Below are 12,762 nucleotides of genomic sequence, written 5' to 3'. Positions count from 1 at the left end.
TTCTTGTCAAATATAGATCTTCCCAGTGAGCAAATGACAAGCTACCTGGCTGTTTCATTCACTCCCAAACTCAATTACGGAAAGTGTAGAAACACTTGGGCTGCAAGCCTTGAAATGCAAAGACATGGGGCTGGATGGAGAGATAGGCATGTTTAAGGGGGAAACACTGAAATCAATCAGTATACTCTAACCTTGACGGATAAATATGAATGGATTGATTAGTACAGCTGAGATGCTCATGGAGGAACCATCACTTAGTTGTGAAAGTAGACTTTGGTTCATCAGTTCAGTAATATGTTTCGTGTACCGCATAATAGATGGTATCAATAATATTAATAATTATCGCTTCAAGAAATGCTAAAAGAATGCTTCTCACTTTCAGATGCAGATCAGTGTGAGAAATGCCCAGATGATCACTATCCAAATGCCTTTCAGGACCAATGTATTCCGAAAAAAATAAGCTACCTATCCTATGAGGAGCCCTTGGGGGCAATTCTGGCCTCCTTGGCTCTCCTGCTTTCCCTAGTCACACTAGTTGTGATGGGGACCTTCGGTCTGCACTGGAACACTCCCATTGTCAAAGCCAACAACTGGGGCATCACCTGCACCTTGCTCTCTTCTCTGCTTCTCTGCTTTCTCTGCTCCTTCTTATTCATTGGCAGGCCTACAAAGGTGACCTGTGTCTTGAGGCAAACCATCTTTGGCATCGTCTTCTCCATTGCTGTTGCTTGTGTGTTAGCCAAAACCCTCACTGTGGTTTTGGCATTCATGGTGACCAAGCCTGGGAACAGCCTGAGGAAATGGCTTGGGAAGAGGCTGGCAGGATCCCTTATCAGCTTCTGTTCTCTCATTCAAGCTGGCATCTGTCTTGGGTGGCTGGCATCCTCTCCCCCATTCCCAGAGTTTGACCTGCACTCCCAGGATGGGCAGATCATAGTGCAGTGCAATGAAGGCTCCGACATCATGTTCCACCTTATTCTCGGCTACATGGGTCTTTTGGCCATTATGAGCTTCTCTGTGGCTTTCTTTGCCAGGAAGTTGCCTGATACTTTCAATGAAGCCAAGTTGATTACCTTCAGCATGCTGGTCTTCTGCAGTGTTTGGCTGTCCTTTGTCCCCACCTATCTGAGCACCAAAGGGAAATACATGGTGGCTGTGGAGATCTTCTCCATCTTGGCCTCTACTGCTGGTTTATTGGGTTGCATCTTCCTCCCTAAAATCTTCATCATTATACTTAGACCTGAGATGAACAGTAGAGAGAGGTTAGTAAGGAAGAAGGATGACCATAGTTGAGAAGGTGAAAGAGATGCCATTAGTCAGGGACCTTAATTTGTGGCAAGGAGATGTTATTTCCTTTGTTTTTATATTCCGTCTTCTATGCCATCCAAGGAGCACATAATTCTCCCTCTCTTGCTATTGTTTTCTCAACAACTCTGTGAAGAAGCTTAGATTGAGAGATGGCATCTGACCCATGGCTGAATGGAGATCTGAACCCTAGTTTCCCAGCGCCTAAAACAACACGCTAATCGCTACACATTAGACTGAGGCTATAATACTGTTACTTACAGGGGTCTGCTTCACCAGGGTGTTGTCCAAATGGAATGTTATGTGGAAGCAATTTGCAACAGGATTGAAAATGGAGTAGCTGCTGAGTGATTGAAAAATAGGACATCAAAATCATTTGAGCTCTTGTTAATTCGTGCTAGCTTACCATTCTGCTTGGTGAAATAACTTAAAAGTTGGTGGGACATGACCTTGATCCCAGGAAGCCCATAATTATACAGTTCCTACATAATAAATGTATCTTTTAAACAAATTTCATTGCTCAAAGTTAGGATATATGTGAGAGAGAACTTTATATTCATCTGGCTCTTTTTCTTTTTTTGTTTCATTCTTTTCTTTTTATCCTTTTCTGTTTTGAATAATTTCTTTTTATTGTATTGTGAAAAGTCTGAATTAAACTTTATACGCAAAAGATGTGTGGTGTGTGTGTGTGTGTGTGTGTGTGTGTGTGTTTTAAGAAAAAAATCCCCAATGGACCATACAAACATGCAAAGCATCAAGCGTAATATAAATCATCTGACATTTTACATACATGTTTAAACTCAGACTTCTGGACGCTGTGAGAATATTTTTTGTGTTCCTGTAAAAGATATTCAGACCAGCAGCCCTACTTACACACACACTAGATACTCTTTATACATATATATAAACCATCTCTGTACAAGTGATTGTCATCCTTCCATAAGAACCGAAGTGCTGTGAGGGGTTGTGTGTGAGGAAACTGCTGTCACCAGAAAAATGCAGCGGCCACAGAGGTTTAGTTGCAGATACCAGGGGCTATCTACACAATACTCGAGTAGTAGGTTCCACCTCTTTCCATAATATTCTAGTGATAGAACAGCCTCTTTCCATATGAACATGAGATCATCTTCTGAGGCCCTCCTTCGTGTGTCACCTCCTCGAGAGGACTGGAGGGTGGCAACATGAGAACAGGCCTTCTCTGCAGTGGCTCCCCATCTATGGAATGCTCTCCCCAGGGAAGTTTACCTGGCGCATTCATCAAAAACCTTTAAGTGCCAGGCAAAAACATTCGCTTTTAACCAGGCCTTTGGTTGACCTGATCAACATCCCATACCATACCCTTGGGTATGTGGCTCTTTGGGGGGAGGTACTATTGAGCTATGGCATATATACACACACACACACACACACACACACACACACACACACACTGTGATCTTTTTATGTGAACCACCCTGAGGCCTCTGGGTATTAGGCTGTATATAATTTCAATAAATAATAAATAATTGAGTCAACTAGATGCTAGTAAGGGGGGGGTGATGAGAGCTGAAACCCACCCTTATCCCTGTCTAGATTTTCTCTCAACCATAACAACAACAACAACAACAACAACAACAACGACCCAGCCACTCTGGGCAGCTTAGCTCTATCTAAGTTATGCTCTATCTAAAAACAATCCTGGAAATCCTGGAATTGAACCAGGGAGGAGGAAAACCTAAAGCAAAAGAGTATGGACAGCAAAGAGATTGAGATCTCAGTTCTCCCTGAAAGAATGAAAGAAATCATCTTTCATTTTCATGGAAAAAATGGAGTTCACCAAGCTCCATTTTTAAATGTAGATTAAAAAAGGAAACTAGTTTTAATTTATAGAAGCTATTTTCACAGTTGTGGCTTCATTAAATCTTTGCCACGTGGATTTGCCTGTCATGGAATCCCTTCATGTAGCAGAGGATACTGGGAAATGTTCCAATGTAAACACTCCATTTTGAAGGAAGCTGGCCATTCTTGTTGGGTATCAACAATGCAAAGTCCGTGCCCTTGAGCAAAACGTGCACTCTGTTCCCCTTTCATTTTAAAATCAAACATATTGAAAAAAGTACTCCGCCTAGATATGGACTAAACCCCAGATGGTAGATGCATTATCTGATGTCAATTATGTGTGTTTATTTCATTTAGGGTATTTGCTTCCCAACCCATTACCAGAAACCTAACTGTATAGTGAATGGATTAATTGTGGTAATTTCAGGAAACTGAAACATATTTCTCCTATCGATATCTACTCAACATATGGCAAGTGATTGAACTTTCATCCTTCCCCCTCCCCTGGCCCAACCCCCAACTTCACCAAAATCTATATAAGAACTGAGGCAGCAGCTCGCTCCTGCATAACGCGATATCCATCACCTCACAGGACGAAACTTGGGTAAGTTGGAGGCAATCACAACCTCACTTCTGATGCTATGGCTACTGATTTATATTTTGTTTTGGGGGCTCTCACTAGCATTATACCCTATACCCACATATCTGTCCACATCCTTCTTCCAGCAAAGTCCCATTCAGTTCTCGCAGGTGAGTATACATATACTATGTGGGTTTGTGGGTTGAGAAGTTGAGGAGAAGAAAGCAAGGGCATGGGTGTTAGTAGAAGAAGTAGAACACTCCCCAGTTTAAGAGCCCCACCCTCCATCACCACAGATACTTATATTCCAGTTGAGCCAAGGAGGGGGAAGTTAAATAGCATGAGGAGGCAAAGAGGGGAGAGGAGTTTAGCTCCCCTCAGTCACTTCCCATGTTCTTCTAAAATCTAGACCTCGCCAAGCCCCAATTTTAAATATTCCTTCCTCCTTTCCCCTGCCTCTGACCTGACTAAGCTCCATATAAGTATTAAGGCAGCCAACTTGGGAGACAGACTTGCCTGTAGGAAGAGGAATCCATCACCTCAACAGGACTGAACCTGGGTAAGTTGGAACTGAGGTTGGGGATGGAGAGAAATTCAGTTCAGTTTCCATTCAAAGACAAACTTATCGAATTTACACTATCTGAAACAATATGAGAGCTGAAACTCAGCCACCCTTTGAAATTTGTTCCTCTTTGAATTTTTCAACACACTTGAATTTCCCATTGAATTTCTCCAGCTGTGTAAGATCATTGGTGGGGGGAGGGAAACACCTTGATAATTCCAGTGATTTTTATTCAGCACATGCAAGGTCACCTTTGTCCTGCCTCTCCCCCTCCATATCTCCTTGTTTGGATGGATAATGCTAGTGGGCTACCCCATACCAGCCAAACAACCATTCCATTTCCAACCAAACCCTCCTCTGCCAGAGGAGAGGCACCATCACCAAATAGTGCCTCAACCAATACAGGCGCAGAATTTTCCAATGTCCTATCCATCAAATGTAGGAGGCAACCAATCACAGGTTGAAGCCACAGGAAATAAACCCACACAGCATCAAACTTTCTCAAACATGATTATTTGCTTTGCTAGATATGCAAAAAAAGATGAGTTGATGGTGTGATTGAGAGCAATACTGTACATTACTATTCTTACAGGATACTCTTACAGAGGAGGTGTGCTCTTCTCTCTCATAACTTATGGCTGCACTAAGGGATGAAGTATTAATGGGGTTTCCTATTTTGTTTGCACTATATAAAATCTTAATTTACACAGTTACTACAGTTAAGGAAGGAATGGGACTAAAGCCCCCTGCATTTTACGTTAAACTAGACACTGTTTCTGAGGCTGGTTTGGAAAGGGAGCAAGAGGATAGATGCTCAGAAGATAAGAATGACTGGGAGACTTTGAGAGGGAAAAGCATTTTTTTTAAAAAAAGAAAGAGACCAATGCACTCAAATCCAGGGGAGATCCCCACTACATCCAGATTGCTTAGATTACTGCCAATTAGATGGAGATTGTTTGAGAAAGAGAGAGGTGTGTGTTCAAATTACAACTCTTGCTGACATCCTGGAGTTTGCATTAGGAGGGGATGGGAAATCCAGAGACCTCAAAATATTGCTGGACTCCAACTCCCATCAGCCCCAGAAAGTATGTCTAACGGTTGAGAATGATGATAGTTCCAGTCCAACACCCTCTGAAAGGGCCACATGACATACCTCTGACATAAGGAATATGCAAAACCGTTTGTTTATGTGTAGCTGCCTGGACAATGCAGAAAGTAGATTGAAATCTAGGTTAAGATCATTGGAGGGGGAGAACAACCCTGATATTGAATCATCGCATTTGCTTGGGAGTAAATCGTTTTCCATATAGCAGGCACGTCCAACAGGTAGATTGTGATCTACCGGTAGGTCACTGAATGTCTGTGGTAGATCACTGGTAGATCACTGGCTCCTTCCAAAGAAGCTCAACAACTTTGATCTAAATCCCCCAAAGGGGGGTAGATCACAGCTATTTTTAAACTCTGTGAGTAGATTGCAGTCTCTTGGGAGTTGGCCACCCCTGCCATACAGAAAACAGATACCCGAAAGCAAGTGCTGTTGTTTTTCATCAATACTTAAGGTGCTTCCAGCTGGAGGGTTTTACAGTCACCTGCTCAATGGTCTCCAACCTTTCTCTATAAAGCTTTCTACATTTCAACAGCTCCACTTTTACAGTTGACTCCACTTTTACCAGGCAAAGAATGGCAATTCCACATTTAAATTCCTAGTGTGGAAGTCCCATTAATGTGTATGATTCATCAACCCTGACAATGTGAAACTTTAAATTCTTTCTTCTTCCTCTAATCTTCAAATAAAAGTTCAAATAAAAGATAATTGTTATTTTAAATACAGAAAAATACTTACTTTCCCCTCCCTTTAATCACCACTCTGGATCAATGACATTCAATGAATGCACCTCTTGAATTCATGGTACATTACTCTTTTCCAAAGGTAAACAAGGGAAGATGGGATTCGTCACCAAGTTCAGCCTTTATCTTCTTGGAATTCTGGTCTCCAGTTCTATCCCAGGAGGTGAGCATTATACCAAATCACCCAGAAGTCTTACATAGGGCTAAGCAGTCACTAAAAGGTACTCCTTAGATTTTGAATGGACCCAGCTAATCCTATTGGGACAAAGGGGCAGGGTTTTAAAATATTCTGTGTTTTCCTCATGGAATCACCAATGATATAGCTAAAGAGCAAACCTCTTAGTTCTTTTTGTATTCTTTCTTTTCTTCCTTCTTTCTCCATACAGCAAAGACCAGCTCATGTCCCAGGGACTGGATGCAAAACCAGGGCAACTGCTATGCTTATTTTGATTTTGAGATGTCATGGGAAGATGCTGAGGTAAGGCACATCCCTCTCCTACAAAAGCATAATGTTATGTGAAAGTACATGAGAAGCATCTTAGACTCAACAAAAGAGATTTGAATTGTTATGATAAGGTGAAGTAGTTTACCAACCCAGGAGAAGAAGCAAGTCATCTGTGCATGAAAAGAACAATAGTGTGCAGTTTTAGGAAAAGGCATGTGGGCTAAAAAAGGGGGGGTCAGACATTGTTTGCCTCTGTAGAGATCATTTGGAATATGCAAACTTGGGCTTATTGAAGTGCTTGTTTTGACCCTCCACCTGTGTTCAACATGCATATTTGTGAATGGACTCGGATATTACAATAAGCCAGTTAGCTTCCTGTGACTGCCAAAGAGATTTACCAACCCAAGGTAAATGCTACACTCCTGCAAATCTTCATAGCTTTAGAGAAGGGGTTGGTTTCAGCGGTTCTCAACCTGTGGGTCTCCAGAAGTAGCTATTAGAATGTAGAGAGATTATACAACAATGAACATTCATCTTAATTTGCATTAGTGTTTATATAACTTCCTATTAATCGTCCATCCATCCCACACTTTTCTAAGCATTTCTCCATCACTTTCCTAACCTCAAAAATTATTGTTTCTGTAGTAGATTTATTGCCCTAGAATCGCAGATCACTTTTATTCCCTCTAATTGTACGTTGGTGTGTCCTTCATTCCTCATGCAAAATACTCAGAGTCTGGAGGTGCTGTCAGACTAGTAACATTGCATCTGACCTCACATTTTGAGAATTTCACTTTGGCATTGGGAGGTACGAATACGTGGTGTGTGTTTTTCTTGCAATATCTCATTCAGTTCCTCACATTTCTGCAGCAATCTGTCATTTGTTTGTTTGTTTGTTTGTTTGTTTGTTTGTTTCTCATGAAAATTCTTCAGCATTTTAGTTCAAATTTATCTTAGCAAACACAGTTTTCTATGCAGTTTTGTACCATTCCCTCATATGATTCATTGTACATGTTGTCTTCACCCATGGATTCCTTTTAATGCATACTTTCCCCTAATGCATGCTCTTTAAGTGTGAATTTCAATATATGCTTGTGTTTCAGTCTCCTTCCTTCCTTATCTTTTTTTTTTTCTTGTTGGACAGTTTGAACATGAGGGATTGGCTTTTAAATGGGAACTGAATTGAATTCATCCCCCGCCCATGCTAGTGGGGTATTAAATTGTGACAAGGTATCCAAATTCATTTCTTCCATTTTTAGATTGAGTGCCAGAGCTATGGCCGTGGGACCCACCTTGCCTCTATCCTCACTGAGAAAGAGGCAGCCTTGGTAGCCAAGCACATTGCCACATACCAGAAAAATCCAAGTAATGTTTGGATTGGGCTCCAAGATCCCCGTCAGGTGAGTTGTCTTCTCATAGTCTATTTCAGCCCATTGTCAGTGATGTAGGAGCCAACTCCTAGGGGCTGAGGTTCCTCCCCCCCCCATAAAATATTTGAGGGGGCCAGCCCCCTCCCCCCATTATTGGGCACTGTCATTCAAATGCTGTGTGCGTGATAGATTATATGGGGCATGGCTTACCTGCTCACTTCCCAATATTTTATTCAAGTTGGCACCCCTAATCATTGAATAGTGGCTTCTTAACACCACCATTCTGTCCTTCTCTCAATCATCTCCCAGGATTAATCCAATATGCAACTTCTCCATTATGTTTATGGGGGTCCTCTACTATCTCCATCCTAAATGCCAATCGCTTCACTCTGACCAATGCTCCACATAACAAACCAATAACAAACTTAGTTGGTCTCTAAGGTGCAACTGGAAGGAATTTCTTTATTTTGTTTCAATGCTCCACATGATCTTTTAACGGAGCTCCTCATTTCAAATGACTGCATGATCTCTTCCATATCATTCCTGCAGAATGGGCGATGGAGGTGGGCTGACGAATCAACCTTCAATTACCGAAGCTGGAAAACAGGGGAACCAAACAACTCGGGTGGTGTGGAGTATTGTGTGGAGTTGCTGCACGCCTCTGGTAAGGAAAACATTTCCAGGGTTGAGAAAAAGACATTTGCAACATGGATTTTACATTGCCATATGCTTCTCCATCCATTGCCAATATTTCTCAAGATTGTATCTAACAAAGTACTTAATCATCACTACCTAGGTAAAGGTAAAGGGACCCCTGACCATTAGGTCCAGTCGTGGCCAACTCTGGGGTTGCGGCGCTCATCTCACTTTATTGGCTGAGGGAGCTGGCGTACAGCTTCCGGGTCATGTGGCCAGCAGGACTAAGCCGCTTCTGGTGAACCAGAGCAGCACACGGAAATGCCGTTTACCTTCCCACCGGAGCGGTACCTATTTATCTACTTGCACTTTGACGTGCTTTCGAACTGCTAGGTTGGCAAGAGCAGGGACCAAGAAATGAGAGCTCACCCTGTCACGGGGATTTGAACTGCCGACCTTCTGCTCGGCAAGTCCTAGGCTCTGTGGTTTAACCTACAGCGCCACCCGCGTCCCTCTTATCACTACCTAGAATCATCACTCATACCTCGTCACTGCCTACAATCCATTAAATTTAAAGAGTTTACTCTGAGGATTAGTTGGTTGGATACAACACTCAGCCATGTGCTTATCTGTACCAAGGTTCACAAATTAATTACGCTGTACACCAAATCAGCAGGGATCCATTTGTTGAGCATGAGTTAGAAGGCTCTGACTACATCCAGTCTTCTTAGGTTGGTTGCATGTAATTATCTTCATTTATATACTTTATCCAGAAAACAGTGGTTGCCAAACTGATGTATGAGTCTATTATCTCAAATTTCAGATTTACGGAAGTGGAATGATAGAATCTGTGATCAAATGAATACCTTCATTTGCAAGCAAGAGCTGTAAAGCAGTCCTACAGTTCCCAACAGTGCCAGCTGAGAGCTTCAACTGAAGTCAGATGCCTCTGGTATCATTTTCTCCTCCGACATCCCTCAAAGAGAAAGACCAGCTGTCTCCAATGACTCTAAAATAAACATTCATGTCTATAGCGTTATCTTCTTCAGTCTCCATCTTTGACATTTTCCTGTGGCTTCAGCTCTGTGTAATCTTAATAAATTCTCTCATAGGCATATACTTCCTAGTGCACTGCTATCCTCCTCCATCCAGCCATACTTACAACTCCACTTCCAGTATTGCAAATCTCAACCTGACGGGGGTGGGTGAGTTGCACTCCTTTCATGGAAGTCCCAGGGAAGCAGGAACATTGTACCTAAGGAGCATCATCCCTGCACTGCTGCTTATATCATGCAAGGCATCAAGCAAGACATCAACATCAGTGCAGTTTTTTCAAGATTCAGTCCACCACTTTGATTCAAAAAGACATCCAGTTATATCCAAATATAGGCCAAAACCTCTGCATTTTCCAAGAACCATCAAATCAAAATGGGAGATAATATATTCTTTTCTTTTTCCAAAATGAATTTTATTTGGTTTTACAAATTTAACATTATAATCATACCACTTCCTCTGAATCTTTGGACTTACCACCTTCCCCTCTGTGGGTTCTATTGTTACCCTTTTCTACTGCATCTTTTCCCCATAAACCAAGTTTTTTATAACTCCGTTATATTCATAGTTCTCGTCACATTACAAGTGTTATTGTGGTCCTGCTAGTGTTTTCAGCTGCTTACAGTGGTCTTCTAGGTAAAATATATATTTTTCCCATTTCTTATTAAAGGTTTGGTCTTCCTGGTTTCTGAGCTTTCCCAGTCAGTTTTGCCATTTTGGCATAGTCCAACAGTTTAATTTGCCATTCTTCTCTGGTAGGGACTTTATCTTCTTTCCATCTCTGGGCTAACAGCATCCATGCAGCTGTCGTCGCATACATAAAAAGCCTTTTCTGCTCCCTTGGAATTTCAGCATCTACAATTCCTAATAAAAAAGCCTCTGGTTTTTTTTATATAAAAGTTATTTCAAACTTTTTTTTCCAATTCTTTATATATCATTTCCCAGAATGCTTTTGTTACCTTAAACATCCACCACATATGATAAAAGGTGCCTTCTTTTTCTATACATTTCCAGCAGATATTTGTACCAGTCTCATACATTTTTGCTAACTTACTATGAGTTAAATGCCAACGGTACATCATTTTCATATAATTTTATTTCAATGTACAGCATGCCGAAAATTTCAGATCAGTTTTCCATAACCTCTCCCAGGATGAGAGTTGGATATTATGCCCCAAGTCCCTCCCCCAGTGTATCATAACAGATTTAACCTGTTCATCCTGGAGATAATATATTCAAAAGAGTTCAAATCAGTGCAGTTTGGAATACCTCTGTCCAACATCTTGATTCAAAATAGCATATGACGGTTTCCAAAGTAGACCAGCACTCACTCTACCATCTCAGGAACTGTCACACAAATTTGGATGACAACAACATCTCCAGGGGTCCAGACTAGGGCAGTTCGTAATGGCTTGGTCTGCCATTTGATTCAAAATGGCATCTGGCAGTTTCCAAACATAGATGAGAAATGGTTCCTCCATCTCAGAAACCATTGTGCCAGTTTTGGGGATTACATTTCAAGGGCTGTCTGACTGGTGGACAGGTGGCTAGCGGAACAACATTCCAAAATATATAGCAGACACTAGCTGACAGTACCTAGAATTGCCCAGCAAGTCTTAAAAAAAAAAGATAAAAAGATTGATAAATGGATAGGGGTTTCTTAATTCTTAGCAAAAATAATTATATATTTATTTAATCTTGTTCAGTAAACTATATTATACAAACCCTTCAGTACTAGTTAAAATCAGTGCAGTTTTGAGGGGTTTGGTTGAGGGTGGCACACTCTACTTCTAATCGAAAGAAATAGGGAGGTGCTATGTGGCACTGTGGGTTAAACCACAGAGCCTAGGGCTTGCCGAACAGAAGGTCAGTGGTTCGAATCCCCACGACGGGGTGAGCTCCCATTGCTCGGTCCCTGCCCCTGCCAACCTAGCAGTTCGAAAGCACGTCAAAGTGCAAGTAGATAAATAGGTACCGCTCCAGCGGGAAGGTAAACGGCGTTTCCATGTGCTGCTCTGGTTTGCCAGAAGCAGCTTAGTCATGCTGGCCACATGACCCGGAAGCTGTACACCGGCTCCCTCAGCCAATAAAGCAGGATGAGCGCCACAACCACAGAGCCGGTCATGACTGGTCCTAATGGTCAGGGATCCCCTTACCTTTACCTTTTATGATCCCTGAAGGTCCTAGCTTCCCTGGTCCATCTCACTGTTCATTGACAGAGCCTGCTCCACTAGAACTTTTACTTGGGCTAGTGCCACATCCCCCTCTGGAGAAGATTCCTTCAGTGACAGCATGACAGCTGGGTTAGCTCAAGAGGTGTCAAAATACGTGCAATTTTGAAGGTCCCAGTCCACCTTTTGGATTCAAGTTGGTGTCCAATGGTATCCAAACATGGACCAAACCCCATTCCTTGATCTCAGAAACTATCATGCCAAATTTGGTAAATAGTATCTCCAGAGCTGTCCAAAACAGTGCTGTTTGGGAATGGTTTGCTATGCCACCTGAAAATTAAGTAAAGAAGAAGTGAGAACCATTGCTGAGTTCCAATCTCTTTTTGACCACCCCACCCCCCAACATGCCAAATTTTCTGCATTTTGATTTGTCCTATTCTCTCACAGCTTGCCATTTCCCCCTCACTCAGAATTCGGTTCCGTACTGGTAAAATGAAACAGGATACACCCTTTCAGAAACAATTCTCCATTGTTTTCAGGGTTGATGTGACCCCAAGCCTCATGCAGGTAGAGGGAGATCTCAAAAGGTTCTAGCATTACTTCCTTTACCAGTCAGGCTTTCAGCCTACCAAAAGGTCCTGACCTTTAGACTCTGACTATTTCAACAAGGAAGCATTATAGGTGCTCTGACGGCATAGCCTCCATGTGTGCCTCAGTATTCTTAAGTCTAGCCCATATTTGATGAACGCCCTAAGCCATAAACAGCAGTTAAAACATTAACTATCTACATCTGCAAAGTTGATATAAAGTCCATAAAAGTGGTAAGTAACTCATAAAAGTGGTGCCAAGTCCTTTAAACAAAGAGGAGGAAAGAACACATTGTGATCAAATGCACTGGTTTCAAACCTTCTTAAATGTATTAGTCCCGGCTATTTGCTTTCTTCCCAGCATGCTTCCTTGAAACCATCAAAATA

The 12,762-nt window shown here is 41.9% G+C and overlaps 3 protein-coding genes across 3 annotated transcripts in view; all 3 read left to right on the top strand.

The window, feature by feature from the left end:
* LOC309517133 (uncharacterized protein) overlaps positions 1-11,245 on the top strand; it is a 114,747-nt gene extending 103,502 nt beyond the window's left edge. The window contains exon 3 of the transcript XR_014213160.1: positions 11,232-11,245. The gene's annotated coding sequence lies outside the window, so the exon portion shown is untranslated. The remainder of the gene's footprint in view (positions 1-11,231) is intronic.
* Positions 1-12,762, top strand: part of LOC309517154 (C-type lectin BpLec-like) — a 97,295-nt gene that overhangs the window by 14,473 nt on the left and 70,060 nt on the right. The gene's annotated exons all lie outside the window — the stretch shown is intronic.
* Positions 3,639-9,595, top strand: LOC309517156 (C-type lectin-like). The gene is made up of 6 exons (XM_082196251.1): positions 3,639-3,727; positions 6,196-6,276; positions 6,500-6,591; positions 7,818-7,958; positions 8,478-8,592; positions 9,388-9,595. Exons 2-6 carry the CDS (start codon positions 6,210-6,212, stop codon positions 9,453-9,455), a joined length of 483 nt encoding a protein of 160 aa, XP_082052377.1. The 5' UTR covers positions 3,639-3,727; positions 6,196-6,209; the 3' UTR covers positions 9,456-9,595.

Source organism: Podarcis vaucheri (genome assembly GCF_965113315.1).
Source record: "Podarcis vaucheri genome assembly, chromosome: 13".
NCBI classification, from domain to species: Eukaryota; Metazoa; Chordata; class Lepidosauria; order Squamata; family Lacertidae; genus Podarcis; species Podarcis vaucheri.
Note: the sequence above shows the minus strand (reverse complement) of the source record. Positions and strands in the feature narration are given on the sequence as shown.

Coding starts and splice junctions, on each gene's coding strand:
- LOC309517156 (XM_082196251.1), top strand. CDS start 6,210: ATGGGATTCGTCACCAAGTTCAGCCTTTATCTTCTTGGAATTCTGGTC. Junction 6,277..6,499: donor CTCCAGTTCTATCCCAGGAG/GTGAGCATTATA, acceptor TTCTCCATACAG/CAAAGACCAGCTCATGTCCC. Junction 8,593..9,387: donor GGAGTTGCTGCACGCCTCTG/GTAAGGAAAACA, acceptor CTCAAATTTCAG/ATTTACGGAAGTGGAATGAT.